This window comes from Python bivittatus, unplaced genomic scaffold (assembly GCF_059951505.1).
Source record: "Python bivittatus isolate LINGU-HERP-01145 unplaced genomic scaffold, Pbiv_v1 ctg000480_np1212, whole genome shotgun sequence".
NCBI classification, from domain to species: domain Eukaryota; kingdom Metazoa; phylum Chordata; class Lepidosauria; order Squamata; family Pythonidae; genus Python; species Python bivittatus.
This window is the reverse complement of record NW_028277075.1, coordinates 33,485,206-33,511,745: the sequence shown is the minus strand read 5'-3', so window position 1 is coordinate 33,511,745 and position 26,540 is coordinate 33,485,206. Positions and strand designations below refer to the sequence as shown.

Below are 26,540 nucleotides of genomic sequence, written 5' to 3'. Positions count from 1 at the left end.
ACAATATAAATATCAGGATCCATTTAGATGGATTAACAGCATATATAAGAAAGCTTTTTGTGTTTCAGAAAAATAGAATCTTGGCTTCAAGGAAATGCCTTGAACAAGCTCCACTTTCATCAAGTTACAGAACCTTCTGACTATCCCAAATTTTAGGGAGGCGTTTGCACCATTGGCATCTGTTGCCATTTCTCCATATTGGACTGAATAGTAATGCTTGAATTAGATTAATCCTGCCGTTTGCCAACAGATGGCTCTACAGGAAAAGGTTGAGGAAAATAAAACAGTTTCTCCCAGCTTAGCTAAGGAACCAATGAATATGCTGCATTGAAAGTTACCTTTTGTGCATCAAATTCAATTACAGCTTTTCCATTGGGGGAGTAACAAGAGAAGGCAAAGTAATAACAATTGATTTCATTATTTTTTCTCCCTTGCTGGGCCTGCAACCCAACTGGCTGTGTTTTGCAAGAATTCCCAAGTGCTCGGCAGGGCAGCAGAAACTTGTTTACAAACACAGTTTTGTTCCAACTTCTTTCCCAGCTGCAATTTGCCCCCTACCTGAAGGCCTTCTTAAAGCTTTCCAAGCTGCACATTTCACTTTCACTAGCACGCTTCAGCTCTTTCTTGGTTTTAGTTTAAGCAAGACTCTGAGACTCTCCCACAGGCTTGGACAATAGGGGCTTTTGTCCCCCCTGTAGCAAAGCTGGAATAAGTTCCCAAACACACAGGGAGCAGCTTGCATGGTCCTTGGAGCTTGATGGCTGCACCACGTCCCTCTAGGTTATAGTAGGTACCAGCAACAAAGCTCTAGAGACCGAATAGATGGGAACAGCATGAGATACAATGGGATTTAACCAAGATTGATGCTGGAAAGTGCAGAAAGCTAAAATGGGCAGGCCAAAATCAAGACTGAGGGTGCCATTGGTAGAGATTCATTTCACTCCAGGTTCTCTTCATATAATACTGACAGATTGAACTTTGTTCTGTTTTCTTCCTTCAAGTCAAGGTGAATGGGTGTGTAAGAGAGAAAGAAAGGATAATTCATTTCACTGGTTTCTTCTACTTTCCTGACTCCTCTTGTCTGGGATTTTTTTAACCTTTTCTCCATCTCCACTCCCTGAGGGAATTATAAGATACTAATGTTCTATCAATGTCAGTAGGTCAATTATTATCTTCTCCTTCACTCCAGTCCCCCCTTATTCATAAGCAATAGAGGAAATTGTTCTTCCAAGTGTACATCATTATGTAATCTTGCTCCCAGATAAAGAAGTGAGATCACCAGTCCTGATGCACAATATACAGGCACATGCACACATTTGATTATGAGATCCCAGTGAGAAAAGGCCATCTCTTTTGTGCCCCTGTATGAGGATCCTGTTCCCAGATATTGTTGCTGCAGATTGTTTTCTCCTTTTCTGCCAGTTTCCCAGCAGCATGTTCCAAATAGAGGAAAATGTGTCAATGGAAAAAGCTGGAGTGGTATTCAGGGGCAACACAGGCTCATTAAAATGGTTGAATTACTGGCCTTCATCAACAGCTCTGTGACTGTAAATCTCTCCCCAGGACAGGATAAACGAGGCTCTTTCACTCTTCTAATCTGCTCTGGCTTGTGTCATGAGCTCCCCTCCCTTCCCCATCATTTCTGCTCTATTCCCAAAGAGAATTCCCCAGTCTTTCTAAGGTCCAGCCATAGCAACCTCAGCTTGCCCACAGCATTCTGGAAATCCAAACGATGTAAGGAAAGCTCTGTAAGTCAACAAAATGCATTCACCTGTAGTTCTCTACCTGACTGCTCTCCTATGCCTGGAGCCCTTAGTGCATAGCCATGCATACAAAACAAGAGTATTAATGACTCTGATCTGTTGGGTGTGAGCACTTCCCCTCCACTGCCATATAGCTCATCCTGTTGCTCCCGGCCTTTGGATGCATTGGAAGTTCAGAAGGACCCCAAGGTGGAGAACTGGGTACCTCTATATTTTCTTTATAATCCAGCAATGGCTTTTGAGTAAGACAGCATAATCCCCTGATGTTGGAACGCGAACCAAGGCAGAAGACAGCTTTCTAACATGTCACAGAAGCATTGTCAGAAAAGGAATTGTCTTGGTATCATGGGTAGTATTCTATCTACTTGCTCACCTATCTTAGCTTTTGAGGACAGGTGAAATGAGCCAGGAACCTTCCAAAAAATGGTGGGGAAAGATTGGAGAATCACAGACTGTTTAAATTAGACAGTAGCAGCAATTTATTTACATAGTTGCAGTCAGATTCCAAAAGCCAGTACACAAGTGCAGCAATTGCTTGCCTGAGTTCCCTCCAGACCATCATAATTGGGTGGGTGCACGCATCCTCTGGTCTTGGTGCAGAAAGAAATACGGGTAACATGGTATGACAGAGCAATTAACAGCAGTCAGTTCCTGCTGTATTCCTCATGGAATTTTTAATGTCACTTAGCTTTCAAAAATGGGAGTAATTCCTGCTAACATGAATCCCTGGCACTCAAAGGATTTAATTTGGCTTTTATTACTCTTTCATTGACTGACAGATAGTGATGATAACAACCTATAAGTTTAAATGTCAAGATATGAACATGAGTTTAAACAACAAACTCAGCGTGACACGTATATATACTGAATGAGTTTTTGTCAAAACATGCGGCTAGGCGTCATTTGCATATGCAAACATGCATCAAAGAAAAAGAAAGTACATTTTAATGAAGTGGCATGACTTTTGATTTCTTTGCCTGTACTCAAGCAAGATGACTAAAAATAAGAGAATAATTTAATCTGTTTACCCTAAAACAGTAAATCATATTTTATCAAAGTGGTTCAATATCCCCAAGCCTGTATGTCAGGCATATTGCACTCAACATTCAGGTATGGAATATAGCCTTCAGCTTAGAATTCAGCTTCTCCCAAATGTCTGTTTGGAAAGGCAAATTCCAGGTCTTGCAGCTACACAGATATGTTGGAAAGTAGATAATGTCAGCTAATATATTATATTCCAGGTAGAGATTGAGCAAGATTTCCAGCTATTTCACTAGTTTCAGAGGTGGGAAGCCCTTTCTCTGTTGTTATGTTCCCTCAGGAGTAATTTGGGGGGGATGCATGGTGGGGGGGATTAAAGTGAGCAGTGGGCAGGAATATAGCCGAAAGGAGGTAAGTGATTTGGGACATCCTCTTTTTTCTCTTTCCTAAGCAATAGACTGCAGGGAAGAGGCAGCTGACTCTTACTTAATAACTCTTACTCTGAATTGGTATAGAGATTTTGAAGTTAGGCTAAGAGCTGTAGGTTGCCCTCCATTTGGGTGTTTCTTCAGTTATTTGAACCTCACCTTGACCACAATTTAAGCTCCCTTGCCTAATTTCCATGGTTTATGGAAGAAAAAAAAACGTAGAATTCAGCTTTTCTTTGTGGAAAGGTAAATCACTTGGTGCTAATTGACTTAATGCACACAATATTCTCCTTCTTTCCATTTAAACACCAGCAAAATTCGAACATTTTTGTCTTCAAAGCTACACAAGGATTGTGTAGAAGGATTATCTTTGTTCTTCCACTTCATTTACAGCAAGGGTGAACAATGTTTTTCCACCTGAGGATGGGGGGTTACTTTGGAGATCATAGATGGAGTCCGGTGAGGGGGGGACATGTGTGGAACCATAGCCCATGATTAAAAGCAATATGCTTGCCTATTGGAAGAGCAGTTAATAAAGTTTTGTACTCACTCCAGCTACAGACTTATTGTCTTGTATAACTCTTGCAATTTCTAACATAGATGTTCACTTAGTTATTAGGATGCATTCTCATGATCAGCTAGGGCATCAATGTGATTATATCTCAAATTCACACCATAAAACAAATAAAATGTTGGAAAAGTGTATGTGAAAGGATGAATAAACTAAATCATTCCCCCATCTTTTTTATTGTTACATTTTAGTGCATTTGCATGGAAGTATTGCTATATTAGTTCATGTATTCTCTAAGCTCATTATGAGAAATACAGATTAGAAGTTTGTTAACATGCCATGTAAACACAGACATACACAAAAGAACTCTTTTCAAAGTTATAGTTTTCCAACCAGGTCCTGTGGGTAAGAGCAATTCCATTGGCAGAACCCAAAAAGCCAACTTTGGCACCCAGTGTGTATCAGTTGTGCACAATGGTTTATACTGTAACAATGTGAAATATGCACACATATTCAAGATGACATTTAAAATTTGGATTGCTGTACTGCAAGGGCACAAGAGTTCCTATACCTGCAGTCCTGCAAACAAGTCATCTGAATACACAGGAAATCCCAAAACAGCTGCAAACCAGATTTGGAAAATTTTCTTTTTTGCTACACAGCATCCCAAAAAATATAGTGACATAAAAATAAATTAGAGAAGATGGAGAATTTTGTTGTTGTCTACATCGTGTTCTAATATCTGTGTATTTGCACATCCATTTATTGTTTGTTGAGTTTATGTGAGTGTTCACGATCAGCCAGAATTGCTACTATTCAAATGGAGAACTTTACCAACTGACCCATTTAGAGTCTAATACAAGCAAAGAAGTTACTTATTAATTGTGAACTCTCTCAACATAATCAAATCTTTATTATCGTCATAGACCAGCATAAGGAGGGTGGGGTACAGTCAATTAAAAAGCATAGAAGATACATCAGGGACTAAAAAGAAAAATTATGAAAATATATTAAAACAGAAAGTATATAAAAAACATGAGTCTAAAAGAATCTAAAAGGAGGGGTAGGAGCATTAGATGGGTGTAGGGGAGCATAAAGGTTAGTATGTGGAAGTCTATATCAAATTACAGAGCACTCTAGTATGGCGAACTAGATGCTCATTAAGTCTAGTTTATGGCACAGGTCATCATCTGACCAGTTTTAAGTGCTGCTGTATGTTGTGGCAGGGTTGGTGTCTGAAAGAGTTGTAGAATTGTCCAATGTGCCCTGGGTATTTATGCAGTAATAGTAAATGAGGCTAGTATGAATGTCTCTGTAATATAAGCACTGGAGAAGCACATGCTCTGCTGTTTCTGTATGTCCGGAGTCACAGGGGCATTGTCTCTCCAGGTAAGGAATCTTCCTGTATTGGCCTTCAAAGACAGCTGAGGGGAGGACATGACATTATGCCAGAGTAAAGGCCCTCCGGTGTTTAGGTATTTCACGTTCAGTTAAGTATGCCATACGGGAGGCAGAGTACCTGTTGGATTCACTGGCAATAAAGGTTGGGGCCCTGGCTAGATCCAGTTGGCACTCTGTGTCTGCTACACACTGTTTAATTAGTGCTTTGGCCTGATCATATCCCATGCTGAGTAGAAGACCTGGAGAGAAGCCCAAGGATGAGTTTTTAGTTGCTACTGCCTGTTTCCATGTGGTTTGAAAATCATCACTCACCTCTCAACATAGCATTTCCTCTTCAAAAGGTAAAGCAACTTAATTTTGGAAAGCAAGATTTTTTTTCCAGTGAATGCATTCCCACTGCTGTTGGAAGTGGTTTGTGCACTATAGTTTGTCATGTCTTAGAGGTCTCTCTTAACTTATGGTTTGCCAAGTTGCGGTGTATGTACCACAGTATATTGGTGGCTAGCCTTGACAGAAGTTGGAGATTCTCTTGATTAGCTGTAATCTGAGTCCTGATTGCCTTTCTATCACTGCACTGCTGCTGATACATCTTTTTCTTATAGTCTCTCCCAATCTCCAGAGCTTAGTCCTCTTTTTGCCTTTGAGGACTACTAGCTTCTGTAATGTGTTACTGCATAGCAGGTTAGAGTGGCTTCTCTTTGGGTTACCAATGTGCACTGAAATTACAAGCTTTTTATTTTTGGCATATAACTTTGTGAGAATGTTCAAAACTGCCCCAAAACCCATTTGGGGGATCCATGCATTTGAGGAAAGTAGTGTCAGTAGGTCCCATAGTGATGTTTTGGTTTCAGAAGCTTCTCATGTCACTTTATGTATTGGTATCTTCCTCTTTTGTCCTTTGTAACACCTTCTGGGATTCCTGAGTGACAGGCTCACACATTCCAGTGTGTAGCCACCCCAGCAGCAGTAGCACACAAAGTGGTAGTAAACAGTGGTTTCTGTGGCCCCACACTGATCGCCCTCTCCCAGCACCTAATGACTGCTGACCTATTCTTCCTCTTCTGTTTCTGTTCTTAGGTGGCAGTCCTTAAAATAGTGTGCCCACACTCACAAGCAACAAAACTGATAACAACTTCCTGGTCTGTCTGTTGTCACACTTCCTGCCTGTAAATGCCAACTCTGTTTCCACTCTTCTACAGGGACCTCTGGCTCTCCCAGCAACTATAGACTCACAACACTATATTGGCCGTACAAAGTCCAGATTTTACCACTGTCTTCATATTCTTTCTTCCTTTCTTCCTTCACCCACTCCCTTCTGGCTTCCATTCTCCACATTCACTTGGTGGTTCTTCCACATTCATTCACCTGTCTTCAATTCTTTCCATTTCTCATTTTTCAGTTCCTAAATGTATTTCATTCATTCATTCATTCATTCATTCATTCATTCATTCATTCATTCATTTCATATGGCCATCCAAATTGCATGCAACCCTGGGCAGCTAATGTCCTAGTTAAAAAGAATAAAAACTTTCTTTTTCCATGCTTCTTCTCCCAGTTCATCTGTCTCTTGACTTTGCCATCCAACTTCAATTTACTCCTCCCTCCTTCAACCATCTCATACTGAAAAATCCCAAGTCACTCCATTCTGCTGCATCTCACATCTCATTCTATCACGATAAGACCTTGCCACATGCCAATTCCAAGGTGACTAAAACAGTTTCAGTAGCATATCACCAGTGAATACCTACAGGTGAAACTCAAAAAATTAGAATATCGTGCAAATGTTCATTTATGTCAGTACGGCAACTCAAAAGGTGAAACCAATATATGAGATAGACGCATTACATCCAAAGCGAGATATGTCAAGCCTTACTTTGGTATAATTGTGATGATTATGGCGTACAGCTTATGAAAACCCCAAATTCACAATCTCAGAAAATTAGAATAGTGTGAAAAGGTTCAATATTCTAGGCTCAAAGTGTCCCACTCTAATCAGCTAATGAATCCATAACACCTGCGAAGGGTTCCTGAGCCTTTAAATGGTCTCTCAGGCTGGTTCAGTAGGAATCACAAGCATGGGAAAGACTGCTGACCTGACAGTTGTGCAGAAAACCATCATTGACACCCTCCATAAGGAGGGAAAGCCCCAAAAGGTAATTGCAAAAGAAGTTGGATGTTCCCAAAGTGCTGTATCAAAGCACATCAATAGAAGGTTATGTGGAAGGGAAAAGTGTGGAAGAAAAAGGTGCACAAGCAGCAGGGATGACCGCAGCCTGGAGAGGATTGTCAGGAAAAGGCCATTCAAAATGGGGACTTGTTGGGGACTTTCACAAGGAATGGACTGAGGCTGGAGTTAGTGCATCAAGAGCCACCACACACAGACGGATCCTGGACATGGGCTTCAAATGTCGTATTCCTCTTGTCAAGCCGCTCCTGAACAACAAACAACGTCAGAAGCGTCTTACCTGGGCTCCAGAAAAAAAGAACTGGTCTGTTGCCCAGTGGTCCAAAGTCCTCTTTTCTGATGAGAGCAACTTTTGCATCTCATTTGGGAACCAAGGACCCAGAGTCTGGAGGAAGAATGGAGAGGTACACAGTGCACGATGCTTGAAGTCCAGTGTGAAGTTTCCACAGTCTGTGTTGATTTGGGGAGCCATGTCATCTGCTGGTGTTGGTCCACTGTGCTTCATTAAGTCCAGGGTCAACGCAGCCGTCTACCAGGAGATTTTGGAGCACTTCATGCTTCCTTCCGCAGACGAGCTTTATGGGGATGCTGACTTCATTTTCCAGCAGGACTTGGCACCTGCCCATACTGCCAAAAGTACCAAAACCTGGTTCAATGACCATGGGATTACTGTGCTTGATTGGCCAGCAAACTCACCTGACCTGAACCCCATAGAGAATCTATGGGGCATTGCCAAGAGAAAGATGAGAGACATGAGACCGAACAATGCAGTGGAGCTGAAGGCCGCTATTGAAGCATCCTGGTCTTCCATAACACCTCAGCAGTTACACAGGCTGATAGCATCCATGCCATGCCACATTGCAGCAGTCATTGCTGCAAAAGGGGCTCAAACCAAGTACTGAGTACATATGCATGCTTATACTTTGCAGAGGTCCGATATTGTTCTATTTCCAATCGTTGTGTTATTGATGTCATGTAATATTCTAATTTTCTGAGATTGTGAATTTGGGGTTTTCATAAGCTGTACGCCATAATCATCACAATTATACCAAAGTAAGGCTTGACATATCTCGCTTTGGATGTAATGCGTCTATCTCATATATTGGTTTCACCTTTTGAGTTGCCGTACTGACATAAATGAACATTTGCACGATATTCTAATTTTTTGAGTTTCACCTGTAATTGAAATGGGTCCAGATAATCAGTATCTTTTAGCTGCATCTGTGAGGCCTTTAATTGTACAATTCTACCAGGATTTAAGATACTTTAAGTGTATCTCCTTAGCAAGTGGGCTGTATGCTTCCATAGACATTTTCCTGTGGCAGGCAGAGACCCCAGATATCTCACTGATGCAGTTTGCTTCTGATTTTTATTGTTTGGATATGGAATATCAGCTTCATAGAAGATGGCCCTCAGGTCTACAGAGAGGTTAATATTCCCATTGGTAGACAAAAATAAAGCAAGAACTGTGCCTGGCAACTTTTTCTCTCTTGGCAGATGTGGAAAGGAACAGCTTCAGGATGTGGCTGTAGAGTGCTCAGTCCTGTGTGTTTCTGCATATGCATATGGAAGTGTGTGTGTGTGTGTGTGTGTGTGTGTGTGTGTGTAGAGAGAGAGAGAGAGAGAACAGTGAGGCATTCTTAAAAATTCTTCTCCCTTGTCTGATAAACATAAGGCAGCTCATTTTGTTGGCTGCATTCCTTGAGATTTGACAGTCTTATCAATATAGAAACAGTGCTAATCTGGGCATAGGTATTTGGAATTAAGTCCAATGTATTCAAAATGATTGAGTGGGGGCATACAAAATTGAAATAATTTTTCAGTTTTCCAGACAGGAGGGAGTGACTCACAGAATGAAGAGCCCTAGGAATCAATATTCCCATTGAAGAAGAGGAGGGCAGAAGCCCCCCCCCCCCCCCCCAATGCTCATGGACTTCCCAGATGATTAAAGGAATTCTTGAAATGGAGAATCTTACCGTATTGGGTCTATGAAACCCTCAATCCATTTGAAGGGTGATCATTAATCTCTGCTAACATTTGCAGAAGGAAGGAGGAGGGAGCTCATTTTCTGGCCCAGACCCAACAAGGAGGAGAAGTGCCATGCTGTTGAGAGCCAGGGGAAGCTCTCAGAGGCCTCCATGTGGGACATCCCCCCATTGCCACCCTGGTCCTCCATTGCACTCCAGTGGTTACATTGGAGACTGGTTACATTGGAGAGTGGCACTTCTCTTCTGAAGAGCTGGAATTCATGTAACTTTTTAAAAAAATAATATCACAAGTGCAGTAAAAGTCTAATAGAGTGAGACAAAATTAAGGAAGCGGTAAAAATGACAACTGAACACCTGAACCTTATCTCACCACACATTCAGGGAAGGAATTAGTGATTGGTTTTCCCAACAGTAGATGACACTGGGTGAGAGGAAACAGGGAAGCAGGAAAGCTACTAGTTGCTGCTTTGAAACTACCCCAAATTGATAGCAACATTGACAGCTCTGTTGCCAAAGCATGGTGGTAGGCTCTGGGGGCAGTGGTTTCTATATTGGCGTACTTTCCTCCTGACTCAAGAACAGGAGGAAAGTACAGTTGCCACAGATGTGAGGCAGAATAGTTGAGATATCCTTAACCATTGGATGATTTCCTTTACTTCCACCCTACCTCTGCAATGCAAGGGGGATGGAATGATTGCCCTGCCTTATTGAGAAAATGAATGAAAGCACTTTTATAACTTGCTGGAATTCTGTACAAATCCCAAGTAACCTCTGTATTTCTCTTACAGCAACCACAGCAGATCGTTTTTATAGAATAGACCGTGCCCAGGTGAGCTTTACTTTGTTTTCCAAAGGCAGTGGACAGTGAGCTTACCCATTTCCACGCTCCTTGTGAAACTACATGTGATTTTTGGCACACATCTTGGTTTTTGTTTGTTTTTAGAATATTACACTACTAACGGAATGAAGGGATCATTCTTCTCAGAAATAGTTACTATCTCCAATTAGTTTTTTCTTTTCTATTTGTTTTTTATGTACTTCTGTAAGAAAAAACAATTACAGTGATTTGTTGCATATTATCAAACTATATTGATTGAGGTTCCGACTAGTTAATAATAGTAGAAAAATAAATCCTGTCCCTGAAATTATTTATCTGTATATTTCCAGGAACATCTTAATTATGTAACAGAGATCTCCCAGGATGAGTTGTTTGTGTTAGACCCAGAACTGGTGCGCACTCAAACAGTGGGCACGTCTCCTGCCATGCCTGACCTTGTTGATGCTCCCTCAACACCCACAAAGCAACACCTTCCTCTCCCAATTTCACCACCATCTACACCAGTCTCCAGGTGAGGCTGACTGCTTGGGGACTAGAGGTAAGAAAGACCAGACTAGATTAAGGGAAGGACCGCGAGGAAGAATAGCTTAAGGTTTTATACAAAATGGGGGATGAGAATTCAGTCTCCGGGATTTGAATCTTTGAATTGGGATAGGAGGGCTTATTGTCACCCTTTGTCAGCCCCACTAGAAAGATCAGACCATGAAATCAACTCCACAAGATGGTATAATGACTTTTATTGAGATTGGCTATAATGACAGAATTTTGCAAGTCTCATTGTGCTGTACCTCCTCCTCTTTCTTATAATTCAGTGAATTAGGGAGGTGTCAGTCTGAGCCACTTCCAAAGGTTATCTGGATATTCTGGACTTTAAAAATGTGTTAGCGCCTTTTGCCTAGGCAACAGCACCTGTATCAAGGTCATCTTCCTTACTCTCTACACCCATAGCCTTAGTAATCTGAAGATTGGATCATCTATTTTAATCTTAACAGAATGGCATGATGGTTCAAACTGGGTGAAAAAGCCAAGACAAGAGAGGATGTGAATTCCTGCAAACTTCTTGGCTCAGCCACTTCTTTAAACTGACTTCATTTCTTAAGTAGGGCAAAGAAGAAATCCCAATCTGTAGGAACACCAGGATCTTCCTATTCTGTCTCTTTGATTCTAGGCAAATAGAGGGGAGTTCTTACAGAAGGGAGGGATTTGAATAGGAAGGACTTGTTTTTTAGGTTTGAATCTTTCTTGTTTTTTTTCCAGCTCAGCAGTGGACAGCAGCCAGATCCTTAAAGGTGAGGTTTTTGTTCACAATATGGACTTGCAGCATATTTGGTTTCTAACTTTTTTTTAGCATAGCTGATATAATCCTTGGAATTGAGAGGTGGGAAGCATCAGTGCTATGTCCATAGTTACATTTATTTGAATATTCACACTGAGGGAAAACAGGTCTATTACCAGTGTGCTTCATGCAGGTGAGACCTCACATTGGAGCAGGCCCAGATTTAAAAACAACCATTGTAGTACAGCTTGCACTGCAGTTTACTTTTAGCCTTTGGTAGGTGACATTTAGATATATTACACCACAGAACTACGAAGAAACAAGGAGAAGCCAGGCTAGACCACTATGCAGTGTGCTCTAATGCAGGAAAATTGCAGTTTAATGCCTTCATCCCTGCTGCAGCAAGAACTTAAAGTTGCTAGAGTCCTGCTTGGGGAATTCCTTCAGGAGAGCAGCTGCTTGAATGACTGCATTGTTCTCCAGGCGAGAGCCATTGGCTTTGCATACTGTCTTCCTCAGCTCACTTATAACATTTGGCAGAGAATGCCACAGTGGTACAAAGTTAATCTCCCACCTGTAGTGACATGGGATGCATGGAGAAGCACCAGGATTAAGGTCTGCCAGATACCAGTCAGGGGCCTTTCTCAGTTGAACAAATGGAAGGTGTTTCCTAGAGTCGAACAGAGCATAATTCCTCGAAGTATGAGTCACTGACAAGGCATCTTCCAGGTACTATCTCCTTGGGGACATCTGCTTTCCACTTCCCTATTCACCTTTTCTGCTTCATTTTTTCATGCTGACTATTCATTGTCCTATGAAAGGAGTCAGCCGTTTTTTTGTGCCATGAAACCATTTCAGAAAATGTCCAGAAGCCATCACAAAATGGCTGCCATGAGGACTACCCTAATGACATTGGGCGAGTTCTTTGCCCAAGAAATCAGCTACAAAAGAGATGCTGGACAAAATACCTATTTCTCAGGGGGGGAAATGATGCCGATAGGAAAAAGCTTAGACCCCCCCGCAAAAAAAAAAAAATGCACAAACTTAAAAATGCCTAGATATCCAGAAGGGAGAAAACTAGTAAGACATGTAACAAACTACCATCAGCCCTCCCAACACAAAGTCCCAGGCATCTCCCCAAAAAGCTATGCACGTCAATAATGTGCCATCCAAACAAAAAATCACATAAAATATACACTCCATAACCACATTCCGTAGGCAATCACCATAAATACAGGCCACATCTCTGCCTTCAAAAAGGCAGTTTGGCCTAGTGGGAGCCAGTTTGGACTAGTGGTTAAGGCTTCAGGCTAGAAACCAGGAGACTGTGAGTTCTAGTCTTGCCTGAGGCATGAAAGCCGGCTGGGTGACTTTGGGCCAGTCTCTCTCTCTCAGCGACGACAGGCTCGAGTGACAAGCTGGTCTATCAATTCCTGTTGCAACCATGGATCAACATCCAGTTGATCCAAAAAAAGCAGACCTGCACCTGTGGGGAAAACATGAGGAGAAAAAATCTCTGCCTTCAAAAAAAAAAAAAAAAAAAGAGGAAAAGTTAACTCATACGTGCATGTGCAAACAGGCAACATCTTATCCCAGAGTCCAAGTAAACTGGATAGATGACCCCCAGAAGCATTACAATCCCTCTAAATACAGAAAGTCTTTTAGGCAGTACCTTCATAAAAATCATACTCTGGGAAGCTGTGTGATTTATTTTCCCCCCTTCCATTCCTCTATTTCCTTAGGGCAGCTTGATCAGGGAGCTGGAGATCTCAGTGGTGTGTTTTTCTCTCTCCTTGAGAGAGGCTTTAGGCTCTTTCCTCCCATGCCTTGTGACCTTCCTTCCCCCTTTTCCTGCTTGCACCCTCTTAATTTCCTCCATAGCTTACTTCTTAAATTCTCTACAGCCTCAGTGATGTATTAGGTTGTGTGCGTGTGTGTAAGTGTAAGTGACTATTGCATTTTTGTGTGTGTGTGTGTGTGTAAGTGTAAGTGACTATTGCATTTTTCAACTAAGGCTTGGAGTTGCAGGAAAAAGAAAGCAGAACACTAGCCCCCTGTGAAAATCAAGGAATTTCACAAGTCTTATGCACCACAACTATGTAATACACATATTTCTACCAAAAACAAAAAGAGTAAGACCAGTGAAATGTAAACAGTGGAACATTTACTCAGGAAATGATGAATTTGCATAAATTATCTTGCCTCCACAGTAACAGTTTTTTGTGTCTGAATTTTTTGTGCCTTATCTTTCTTCCTCCAGACAGACCCGGTGGGAGATTACACTCCATGTCAGAAAAGTTTGCCATTTTGTTGGTTATTTTTAACATCTAAATTGGGGACCTTAATACGGGGGATTTGCATCACTTTCTTCTTCCTGCTATGAGCTGGTCCTCTGTGTCTATAGATTTCCATAGGAATGAAGCTCCCATTCACCTCGTTGGGAGCTTTTTTCCCCCTATACATATTGCAGGAATAGTGAGGGATCCAGGTTAGGACTTCCACAAGGAGCAAAAAGCGATGCCTTTCCTCCCCCTTTTCATACTAGGGTTCTGTTCTTATTTCGGAATAAGAATAACAGTGGTAGGGTTTCCCCTCCTGGTTAGATCTCTAGAAGTATTGGGCTGCAACTTGTCTGAGACTGATAGAAGTAAGAGTTATCCTAATGAACATAGCAGTACACAGTTTGGTAGATAAAGTCACAAGCAATTTCCTGAGGTCCTCTGAGTAAGTATCTTTGGATTTATTAGCCAGTCCCTGTCCCTAAACTGAATTATTGTCAGGCCCCCAATTGCTGTTTCTTTGGTATTTATCCTCCTCACATGTCTTACCATCTCTCTGTCAACTACTTCATTTTGTACTCTGATCTCTCTTCTTTTACAGATGATCCTTTGATAGATGCTGCCAAGAATAATGATTTCCCCAAGGTAACAGCTCTGGGGTGCTCAAACCAAGCTGCAAAGTTGTAGAACCTTTACCACAGCAATATCATTCATGCTGGTTTTATTTAGGGTTGCATGTAACTGCTTTGTTGGCATTATATCTCCAAATCTCTTAGTGGTGCCAAGTGACTTATTGATTTCAGTTTGTTTGTTTTCCTTCACCAGCAGTGCAGGTTTCCTTTAAGCCAGGTGGCCCTTTCATCCAGTGAATTCCCAGCAGGCTCACTGAGGGCCTCCTCTTGCTGTATTGTGACACCTAAAAGGCATGAAGAGAATTGTAGTTAATTTTTTAATAAAAGTATCTAGACAAGTTACAACTCAAAGGTTTTGGTCTGGATGGCAGGCTTCTAAGATCCTGAATGAATTCCAGTTGTATGGATCTATATGGTATCGTACCCATCCAATATTCATTTGCAGTGCAATTAAGAGAACAGAGCATTTTCTACTTTTTTTTTTTTTTTTTTGGTGCTTTTGAGTCAGTGTTGACTTCTGGCAACTGCCTGGACAAGTTCCTGCAGTCTTCTTGGCAAGATTTCAGAAGTGGTTTGCCATTGTCTGATTCCTAGGGCTGAGAGAGAATGACTGGCCCAAGGCCACCCAGCTGGCTTTGTGCCTAAGGCGAGACTAGAACTCATGGTCTCCCAATTTCTAGCTTGGTGCCTTAATCACGACACCAAACTACTTAAGGAGTACTAATTAATCTTGCTGAATTCAGGTGGGTATCTTAAATCCAGCTATTTACCCTTAATGGTCCCTACTAGAAATATGTTGGATGTCCTCTCTGTATCTATTCTTCTGGAATTCAAGGTAATTTAGCACAGTGTTTTATGTTCAGTGTCAGAAATACCTGTAATGCAATCTCTATCTTATTGTATTACAGCCAGATTTAGGACGTGTTTCTTGAGCCAACTGTCAGTTAAGACAATGGTTGCTGCAACAGAGAGAAAAAAAGCCTATCAGATTACTTTAGTAGTGTCTCTTAATAGCGTTTTTATCCTCTAAGATACATTTAGAACAGAAGAATTGTAATGAAACTGAGTAATTACTGTTTAGAAAACCATTAAGTCTTTGAACCCTTCTAATTTGTGAGTAGGCAAAGTTATATACTTGTGTGAACCTCTGCTTTTCTTTATTTGCAACAATAGTATTTTTCACATTCCATTTTACGGCAATATTCTTTATATTGGTAAGAATAAGGCATTATAATTCTGGTGTTATTAGGACCAATCCTGTTGTTATGATTGGGTTTGCACAACACCTTAATCCAGGTTGAAATTGGGTTGGGTAATTGGTTCAGTGTGTTAATAGGACTGCAGCCATTATCTTAGCATGGTGTATAACTAGGGCATTACACCATAATATTGTTTGTTTGTTTGGTCATAGCATATTATGTGACATGGAAATTGTGTTTAGTTAACCAAGATTTAGCAACCAATGAATGGAGCAGAAGAGATGGCAAGTGCCATCTGGCCATTCAGCTATCTTGGATGACGAAGCAATGTCTTTGATATGGATTATGTAGCACCTGGTTAAGTCCACCAGCCAGCTGTCCCTCACTGTTAGCAGCACAGAAATAGGATTCTGCTATAAATTTAGTCTACTTCTTTATGTGAAACTGTGAAAGCAGGGAAGAGCACTAGCTCATAGATTCCCTCAGGCAATAAATACATCAGATCAGCTGTGGGTTTACATCTGCCTCTGGTTACATCCAGTAATACTCTCTTTTAAATGGGAGACTGAAACATCTTCCCTTGGAAAAGCCTTTTTAATTGCTTCTGGCTCATACCACAACCCAAGTGATTAACTGTTAACTTCTTTTTCCAGTAATCTCCTTTTGTTATTGCTTGTTTTAAACTTTTTGTGTAAATTGCTTTGATTGAGGCTTACCTCAACAATGTCTGTATTGTGGCTCATTTCAAGTGATCCTGTCTTGCTCTAGTTCAAAGAACTGCACCAGGCTGGAAAAGACTTGATGATGCGTGATCCCACTGGCCAGACTGTCCTTCACTATGCTGTCAAATCAGGGAGTAAGAAGATTGTGAAATACATAATTGAGAATGGTAAGCAAAATGGATGAGGTTCTTAGCTGCAATTATTTTAATGAGTTATCAGTGTTTATTTTAATGAGTTTATTTATTTTAACTATTTTAATGAGTTATCAGTAACTAGTCAGCAAGGGCAATAGATTTCAACATACTGTTTTTATTTTGGATTCTTACTGTGTCGTATGGTTCTGCATAAAGCCATTCTGACTTCAGTTGAGGCTGGCCGCTTAGAAGGCAAACAAAGCAGCTTTCTGGTGTTCTTATTCTGTAAGAGAATCTGTGAGCCCACGTGAACCAAGATGGCATCCATAGATTTTAGTGAAAAGAGTACAAAAGCTATATAAAGCTGATTTAGGATACTGACTAAATATTAGAAAATGAATATTGTGCATTTCACAGAATGGTTTCAGTATTTATGAGAAATGCATATCCCACTTTCTCTATAGGGGGAGGCAGTGGGGAAGAAAACAGATTCTGGAGCTATAGGAGAAGGGGAAAGATGTGGCGTGGATCATATCTTGCAAGTTGATCTTATTTTATATTCTCTCTCTTTTTCTCTGTTCCAGCCCCTGCAGAGATTTTGGATGTGGCAGAAGAAGAGAAGTAAGTTCCAATCTGGGTTATGGTGGTTAATGATGTCATAGTAGAAGATCACAAGGGAACTATGCACACTTTTTTCCAGTTGATCCACCTTTTTATATATGGGTGCATGTGTATTTATTTATTTATTCATTCATTCATTCATTCATTCATTCATTCATTCATTCATTCATTCATTCCATTTGTATGGCCGCCCAACTCTGGGTGGTGAACAATCTTGTATGTGTACAAGGATAGCTCAACCCAACAATCTGTCCTTTGGGATTGTCCTTAGGATCATGGCTATGAGAGCTGTCATGTTGAGTAGTTTGTGCTGTAAGCTTAAATGCTGTGCCTGAAAAACAAGTAGAAGGTTAACTTTTTTCCTTCATTCCTGTCCCCTGCTTATAATTCCAGCTTCCTTTGCTGCTTAATACTGACTATTTGAAACAGGGATTGTGTCTGTAGATCTACTTGTGGAGACAGTGAAAGCCTTATTTCCTGCCAGCAGTTCCACTTGTAGAAAAGGTGGGCAGCCTGCAGGTCGTCCCAGAATCTTGGATACCTGTGCAAGGGAATTAAGAGGAGCACTTCAGCAGATCACTCTTTCCTGATTCAGCAGTTTCTGCATAACTCTCCTTCATCTCACATGAACTCTTAAATTGCTGTTTCCCTTTCCACTGAGGTCTCCGGGTAGCAAAAAAAAAAATGCTGGGTTTGACTTGTGAGGGAGAACTTTCTCTGTTCTGTCTGTCCCTCAGCCTTTCTTCCTAGCTGATGGAAGAACTGATCCCCATGTCCTACAAAGGCCATGCAAACATTAATATAGAAGAGCTTGTGTTATGGACTAGTTCCACCCAGAGCTCTGCTGGACCTTTTTGTATTATTTGCCTTTTGGAGCATAGCAGGAGAGGGTATGTACTGTTGATCTAGTTCTCCATTTTAATCTTCCTATTAGTGGTGAGACCAGTTTGCATCAGGCTGCAGCTCTTCGCCAGCGGACCATCTGCCATTACATTGTGGAGGCTGGAGCTTCACTGATGAAAACAGATCTGCAGGTAAGAATTCATTGTGAGCAACAGAGCATTGGGAATATGTGAAGGGGAGTGTAGTTTCTATGTTCAGTTTCTGGGTTCAGCATCAGTAACGAATCTTTATATATGGTAGAATAGTGTATCCATGAGAAATGTTGACCCTAGTTGACTTCCTATCATGCTAGCTAATTATTTTTTGGGGGGCTGGAGAAGCACTTACACATTGCTACCCGCACTTGAGAATTCTGCTAAATGTATAAACCAGTCTTCCCCAAAAGTTAGAACTAGAATTCATGCCAGCTGAGAATTCTGGAAACTGTAATCCTATCACCACTTAGGAGTTACCAGATTGAGTAGAACCAATAGATCTTGAAAAGGTGCTGGCCAGGAAGAGAATGAATGATACTAAGATAGGAAAAGTAGACAATGTATTAGATGAAGCTAGATCTGGTTGTGGCCTGCTGCATTTAAGATAACAGCTTTGCAAAGGGTTGATCTCTTATGCTGCCAATGTTGTGAGGTTTCTTTCTCTAAACGTAACTCCAGAATGCCTCATTTCCCCTCTTTCCTTTTCCTAACATCATTGCAAAGATAGCCTCATTATAACTTTTTCCCACTCTCAACTGCATTGTCAAACTTCCTGTAGGAGAGGAATACTATATGTTACAAGCATTAATCCAAGCTAATAGAGAAAGTTCAGTCACTTTCAATATCAGAAAGCTGCAGAATTTTGGAATACAGTGATCCAAGGTTGTAGCTCTATTTTAATACCTAAGGGGTCTTAAAGAAAGAATGGAAGTTATTCTTTGGTACCGAGACTCCTAGTGGCTGGCCTATGATGTGTATTTTCTGATAGCCAATTTGTGAATTGTCTTTATGTCCGCTGGTAGTTGTGATTTGAAGCTGAATAGTAGTTGTACGCAGTGAAAATGCAGTGTCATGTTGCCAAAGTTTCCTGGGACCTGTGAGTTCATTTAGCCAGAGTAGATCCTAATGGACTACAAAAGCATTGGAACATTTCAAACAAGCAATAAAATCCTTTGCCAACTTCATGAAGATTTTTTAGCCAGTTCTTGGCAGCTCCTTGAACCCCTAACCTTTAGCCAGTGACGTGAGCATTGTAATGTGGCCAAACAAAAGTGGCTGGATCTGGAGTTGGAATGCCCAACGATTGTAAATGGAAAAAGAGTCCAGGTAAGATTGCACTATGAAAAATAGTTTGCAAAGTACAAAGAAGGATTGTCCCTTTTCTTCCTCACAGTTGTAAATGCTTGCTTTGGTGCCCAAAGAATGCTGGCTCATGGGGCTTAGCCCCCGTCCCCACAGTGATGGGGGCTTGAGTTCCTGACAAAAGACACTGCTGAAGCTGTGATTGTCTTAATATGACTTTCTGCATTTGGAACAAGACTCAAGGTCAGCACATCTGTAGCCAATGTTCGATAAATTTCAGTGTGACTTCCTAACTTCATGCCAACTGCTGAATGCTCATGCTGTAACATGGTGTTTTGCCCATGCAGGCAGAGTAAACTGTGTTATGAGAGTGTACAAACCTTCTTTCTGAACAAATGCCAGCATAAGTCAAATTCAATTTGGTCCCCGTGCCTAAACAAAATAGTAAAGTGGCTGAAACATTGGATCACAGTTTCCAGCAGCAGGGGAGGCGGCTTGGAGACCTGATTCCAGATTCAATTTCTGTGTATTTAAGGAGGGGACCTCTCTGCTGTTATTCCTGTTGCAAGAGAAAATAAGCAGTTGAATGGAACAAAATCTCTAGTGGTTAAAGATGCTGACAACGAGATTGTGAAGGAGCAGCCTTTGGGTTGTGCTTGTGTGTGTGTTGATGCTTGCATACACTGCTTTAGATTGGGAAATTGTATGTGGCTTCACGCATGTGCTTTGCTTCGTGCTTTATCTTTCATTTGGAGAATGACTGTGGTAAGGGGAAGGAAATGAGGCTAAGAACTTGTACGTATATATCTGTGGCTGCTTGTGAAGGAAGCCCTGCATGTCTGTGCCCCTGTATACTCCACTGAGACACAGCTGGCTACTATCTTTAAAAAATCACCAGGATCCATCCATCCATCCATCCATCCATCCATCCATCCATCCATCCATCCATCCATCACTCACTCACTCCCTTCCTTCCTTCCTTCCTTCCTTCCTTCCTTCCTTCCTTCCTTCCTTCCTTCCTTCCTTCCTTCCTTCCTTCCTTCCTTCCTTCCTTCCTTCCTTCCTTCCTTCCTTCCTTCCTTCCTTCCTCTGTTGCCTTCTTTCTGCTAGGATGTGAGGGCCAGTGCGGGAGGCTTGTCCTCTCCCACTTTCAGTACAAGCGGCAGCTAGCCAGTTTTCCTTGGCCTTTCTCAGCAGCACGTTTGTTCAGCACTGGTGAAGTGTGGGGGTAGTGAATGAGAGGGAGAGTTTGTGCCATGGGGGAGGAAAGGGAGGCATCGCTGAAAACTGTTAACAGATTTACTTTTTATGGAGTGCAGGAGTTCATTAGCGGACACAGTCCAGATGGCTGCAATAAGTTCGTGAAATGTGAGTCTCCTTGGGGATCAGGAGAACTCGTAAGGCTGAGGGGATGGTATTTCAGGGCCCTCCCCAGGCATATACCTCACCCAGTCAACCCCCCTCCCCACTCCTTCTTGCTTTTGCAGAATGAGAAGACAAGCTGTGAAGTCAAGAAACACAAGCTTATGTCAAAACTTCTCACTTTCCCTATTTACACTCTTGCAGTGCAAGGATAGGGAAACATAGGCTCCCCCTCCTAACATCCAGTGAGAGGGGTGGGGTGAGCAGACAAACAGGCCCTTGAGGACTCATTTAGCTGTCAGCTGCTAATCTTCCAGAAAGCCCTGAGCTTCTCATCCGGGCAGGCTCTTCCAGTCTTACCACTCTTCCCCACATCTCTTGAGGCAAGACTGGAATCTGTGAATGTAGCTGCAGCCCCATATATGGGGCCCTTTTATTTTCAGGGCTGCATGTGAATACAGATTTCTCAGGATAAATGGTGGGTGCATCCAATATAGATATCCTTATTTATGGAAAATTGTATGTGCAGTTGCGAGAGTTCTAAATTGATGGAGAAGGCTACAGAGGCATTATTATTGTATTCATTGTACATTTGCATCTGTAATACAAAAAGAGGGGAAAATATGTATTTTCTGCACTCATTTGTCTTTTGCTTCAAAACCTTGCCCCGATATACACACACACACGTGTGTGTGTGTACATGTGTGCACATGCACTTGTCTACTAGTTTGTTTATGAGAGAAAGCAAGACATAGCAGCCAAATGATCTGATGTTTCTGCCTGTGGGAGTTACATGGAGCCTGAAGTTAAAATTAAATTAAAATGTTCTTGGACACTTTTATAAATTATGTAATGTCTATAGCTAGGTAAATATGATTTACAAATCTATTATTTTTATTTATTTATTTTTCACTGTCATACCCTAGTTAGTTAGTTAGTTAGTTAGTTAGTTAGTTAGTTAGTTAGTTTTAAAATCCTAGATGAGTGTTACATCTCGAATTGCCAACCATTAGCAATATGTGCCAAACATCTAATGGATCACAACAGAGTTGATGAGTTGAAAATGAAGAGGAGAGTGAAATTCTGTTGTATCAAATAATTTTGTGTTCTAATCTCCCCTATTGGCCTTTTGTTTCACCTTCTCACAGGGAGACACGCCCAAGCACAGAGCTGAGAAGGCAAATGATCCTGACCTGGCTGCCTACCTCGAAAATCGACAGCACTACCAGATGATCCAACGGGAGGATCAGGAAACAGCCGTGTAGCACTCAGCATGCCTTTATCCTTCTTCTGGGGGCAAAAGCAGAGTGACACAGGAACATGGCTAGCCTTTTCTTGAATATCCATCACAGAGAGGATCAAGAGTTTTTGTTTGGGCTTGGCCATGGTGCTGTTATTTATTCATGTAGTGGGTGTTGAACAATGCTGACTCCATATCCCCCACCCCCACCACATTCCACGTATGGACACTGCTGCCTAATGCTTCATCCCTGTCTGCTTCCAAGTTCTCTTGAGAGTCATTGTTGCTCCTCTCAAAGCAGGAAAAAGACTCCCTTCTAGCTATTGCTGGAGCTCCATTTCAGATATCTGCCCCCCACCCCGCCCTCTGCAACTGTGTGTTATGTCCCTAAAGGCAGCATTGCAACCCTTTCAGGTCTCCTGAAGCTTCATCCCACCAATTCTGCTGATTCCCAGCAGTGGGTATTGTCTTTCTTAATAGTTTCATCAGTAGCAATGCCCATTGTCTTGGTATATTCTATACTGGAAAATTGCTAGCACAATTTTTGAGAAGGCATCCAGGAAAGACTCGTGTTCATACTCCTATCTTGTTGCTCAGGCACTGTGGTATTCAATGACTTGTGTAAACTTTGGGTGACAGTCACATTGGCAAGCAGTCCAAGTATGGGCTAGGTTTGCATTCTCTCAGCACAGCATATCCCTCTTCTTCCCTTCCTTCATTCCCTTTATTCTGTTGACCCTGTACTGCAAGCCCCATGCTGTAAAGGGTGTTTATATAGCTTGTAAAAACAGGGAACACAGGCCAAATCCCACTCCCTCCAATTTAAGCTGCTGCAAGCTGAGTTTTGAAACTGCCACACTAAATGTTCTGAGCAAAGTGCCTCCTCTCCAGCTTTCTTCCCCCCCCCCTTTCTATTCTCATATATTGCCTTTTTTCTGCTTTTTGCATTCACTGGTTTAGGAAATAGCAGCCTGTTGTGAATGTATTCAAAATATGTTTAGGCAGCCTGAAATTTGCTGAAAAGGGGAGACAAATCTCATCTGAAAAGGCCATTGGTACTTGTCATACTTAAGGACAAAGCATTTTCAGTAGGGAAATTATCTTTTTGTTTTAAGGGGATATGAGTAACTATGAAATACATCAATATACAGGAAACTATTCCTATCAGCCAGTGTTAATGGCAGACTTTATCCTTTGATGCAGGGACCTGTAGTGACAATAGTGGTAGTGGATGGAAAAGTTCCTATACAGCCATCTGATTCCTTACCTGAATAGGAATGGTCTCTGCAGTTTGTTCCTAGACTCAGGCACAGGCATATAGTCATCCACTCCAAGTTATAATACTTTGGCACACACACTTAACAGTGTACAAGCACTGCGAGCACTATTGCAGGCATATCCTACTTATCATCCTAAGATGTTTTGTTTGCCCAAGCACTAGCTATTTGTCCCCTTTTTTGGTTTTGCTAAAACAAAAACAACCCCAAACTTCCTAACACTTAATGTTCAAAGAACTTGATGCAATGTTACTATAGCTAGTAATGGGATATTTGTTTCCTTAGCTGGCCTGCACATCTCTAGCTATTAAAAAAACTTACTTTAGTCATCCTGCATATAGATTGAATAGATAGCCAGCTGATTCCATAAAACAGAGACTAAATGAAATCCAGCTGAAATGCAGCTGAGTTTACAACCTTATAAACATGCTGTTCTACCTGAACAGCTCAGATTAAATAAGCTGAGATCTTTACTTGATCAGGAAGAGTGGATTGAAACTGGACCAAAAATTTTTAATAATTTACATCTCCAGCATGGGCAAGAATTCTTAAATCTCAGTGAGGCTATGGGCTCTCTTCTGAAACTATCGGAAAATAAGTTGCTTTCCATGGACTGATGACACTGGACCACAAACGAGCACTGAGTCTTAAAGGCCCACAGGAGAAGTCTTTGTGCACAGAATTTTTTTAAATTGGTGCATCTTAAAGGACATGAGAGGCAAGCTGCTGATGAAGAAAAACCTGCATGCAAAACTTACCAGGGGTTAACCTTCCATAGATGCAAGAGTTTGAACTTAGAAAAAGCAGACTTTAAAGTCATGGTTCTCTGAATATTAGGAGGCTCAGTAAGATTAAGGTCAGGAACCTGCTACATACCACCCAGATATATAAGAATATCCTATACCTGCCTGGAAGCTTGTTCTCCTTCAAGACTGAGCTTGCTTGCTTTCTGTATCTATTGCTCTTAAGATTGAGGTACTAAAAATGTCTGATAGCAACTGAGACTTTAACAGATGGCCCTGTGTCCATTTAAATCCCCTCTGGGAGCTTGCTTTTTCCATCTGATTGGAATGTGGCACCATGCAAAGGATAATACCCAAAAGCAGACTGCACAGCACTCTGAGCACAGATCTCAGGCAAGATGTGAATTGTCCTAAATCAGAAGCTCTGTCCCCTCTTTGACATCATCCCCTGCTTTCCTCTCCAGAGATGTGGTAAAACAGCCAAAACGTTTGGGGATCTGAGGGTGGTGCAGACTCGCAGCTGCACCATATCAAGCCCAACTGGTTGGCTCACCCAGGTCTTTGGCCTTGGACAACTGCCATGCCAATAATGGCAACTTCCCATCCTAGATGATGATGATGGATCTTATAGGTCAACTGAAGAGAATGCCCCACCCTTTGCTCTATCTAGCAGGATTCATGCTCTGGATTTTTAAAATTGTAAACATTCCTCTATGTAGCTGGATATACAAGCTGACTCCCTAAACATGATTTATACCCCGTAGGCCTACTATCTTTTCTTCCCTCCTTTTATATGTCTTCTTAAACTTTGTACAGGTAGTTCAAAAGCACACTGTTTCCTCATCTCTAAATGTTTGTTTGTGCATGTGTGTCCTAAGCTGAGTTGCTGTGCAATTCAAACCTTGGCTTGTTCTACTCCAAGGGGGAAGGAGTGTATTTGAGAGTGTTTTCCCTCTGTGCAATACCTAATTCCCATTTCCTAGATTCAGACTAGTAGGACACTTTTGGTTTGACTGGTTTGGGTTGGGTTGGTTTTTTTTTTTTTTTTAATGTAACTACGTTGGAAGCGTGTGCTTCCGTTGGCTTTCTCTTTGACAGTTTAAATGTTTTGTTGAGTTTTGCCATTAAAATAGAAGGTTGAACATTTTACTTCCCCTCTCTATTTTTTTCAAAACACTTCGTTTTCTCATATATGGTGTGTGTAATAGAAAAGATCCTTTATTTCCTGAAAAAAGTAATAGCTAACCCTATTTTGGAATTGCTATGTGGAAACAGCTTTTAAGCATAGGTAAATACCACAGAATGAATTTGGCTGCCTCTCTTCCAAATTTTTTTCTTCAAAAGGATGGATGAGATGGGCTCTTAGCAGTTATTTTACTTTTTTGCAATGTGTCATATGGTGCTAAAAGAAAACAAAAAGTGACATGACAGTGACCATTCCTTTTTTTGCTTCCATTCCAGCACCAGTGCTGAACCACAGTTGCTGGTAGGTATTCCAATAAATAGCCCAACATTAAAATGTATGTTGTTTGGTTATTAACATACTGTATAGTAGAACCTCAAGAAGAGTTCCTGGAGGAAAAAAAAGTCATCTTCAAGTGTTTCAGGAAAAGCAGCTATGTCAGGGTATCTTTGAAAACTAATATATTGTGACATGCAGTTTTGTATTGCAAAACCTAGCTCAAAAGAGGCAGGGGTGTTTTCTGAAATTCAGGGAGACTTGAAGTTCTGAAGAACAGCCATACAAATACTGAACTGGATTTGAAGAACTGGGAATGGAAAACCTTTTCAGTTGCAAGTAACGCTGCATTTGATCACCCAGGTCATAATGGGAGGACTTTATAACACCACTTCTTATTTATCCAGACTCAGAAATGCAGGTTTACAACCTCTATTCGTTTTCTGCACTAAAAGCTTCACTCGTGTGCACACGGTCATGCATACTTATTCAAATCAAAGTTTAGGTTCCAGTTTTAAAATAATGAGGGGGGACGGCCACCATATGCAGTACAAACTAATAAGGCTTGGCCAGTCCCAGCTTGGCACTCTTCTCATGCCTCCTGCTACTTCTCCATTTGAGTACCATTACCTCACCCAGTTTACATGGAAATTACCTCTTGTTTTGAGAACCATTTTCTGTGGTCTTTGTTATTGTATCTTTTTTTCCACATGCTGTGTAAGCTGAAATCTTCTAGAATTCACTCTTCTGCTTCCATGGTCCCCAGTACTTTCAGTAGGTTTCATGCCTCTTTATACCTTCACCCAAATACACGCTACAGGGTGTAAAAGAACCAAACAGTAATGCTGTGAATAACATGGTGGTGTATCCCTTTACACATGCATCTTGCTATCTTTCATCTGACCCAGCAATCTGGGTCCTTCTTAGCTAATACAAAAATGCCGTTGCTGTTAGGAGCAGACCATCAGTCTGAGACCATTCTCATTTCAGTGTTGCCATCCTCACTGATAGGTGTTGGTATATGGTCAGGGTCAGACACTTACTTTTTTTTTTTTTTTTATCTGGGGAATACAATTTTTTATTCTTCTTATTTTGCTCTCCAAAGGCCATGGGGATTGTCTTGAGAGATACAGTGGTATCCTATTTAGCAGGGCAGCTGAAATTTCTTAGCCTGTTTTCCTGGCCCGTTAATAAAAGCTGGTGTAAAATGAACAAAATAAATTGTGTTGCACTCCAAATTCCCCTGCCAATGACTTTTTTGACACTTGATTTTGGGGTGCTAGAATGGCCTGTGGAATGCCGTCTCTTTGTTAGATGTGAT

General features: G+C 41.3%; 1 protein-coding gene across 9 annotated transcripts in view; it reads left to right on the top strand.

The window, feature by feature from the left end:
• Positions 1 to 25,289, top strand: part of DGKZ (diacylglycerol kinase zeta) — a 117,725-nt gene extending 92,436 nt beyond the window's left edge. For 4 of the 9 annotated variants that reach the window (XM_025167685.2, XM_025167684.2, XM_025167683.2 and 1 more), the window contains 8 exons: positions 10,046 to 10,086; positions 10,425 to 10,606; positions 11,353 to 11,384; positions 14,252 to 14,295; positions 16,250 to 16,370; positions 16,922 to 16,958; positions 17,893 to 17,992; positions 21,649 to 25,283. In XM_025167685.2, coding sequence (XP_025023453.1) covers positions 10,046 to 10,086; positions 10,425 to 10,606; positions 11,353 to 11,384; positions 14,252 to 14,295; positions 16,250 to 16,370; positions 16,922 to 16,958; positions 17,893 to 17,992; positions 21,649 to 21,765 — 674 coding nt within the window. In that variant the 3' untranslated portion in view covers positions 21,766 to 25,283. Of the gene's footprint in view, positions 1 to 10,045; positions 10,087 to 10,424; positions 10,634 to 11,352; positions 11,385 to 14,251; positions 14,296 to 16,249; positions 16,371 to 16,921; positions 16,959 to 17,892; positions 17,993 to 21,648 lie in introns of those variants that run through there. The other 5 variants (XM_025167680.2, XM_088145715.1, XM_007429809.3 and 2 more) reach the window with 3 other exon arrangements.
• The last annotated feature ends 1,251 nt before the right edge of the window (positions 25,290 to 26,540 follow it).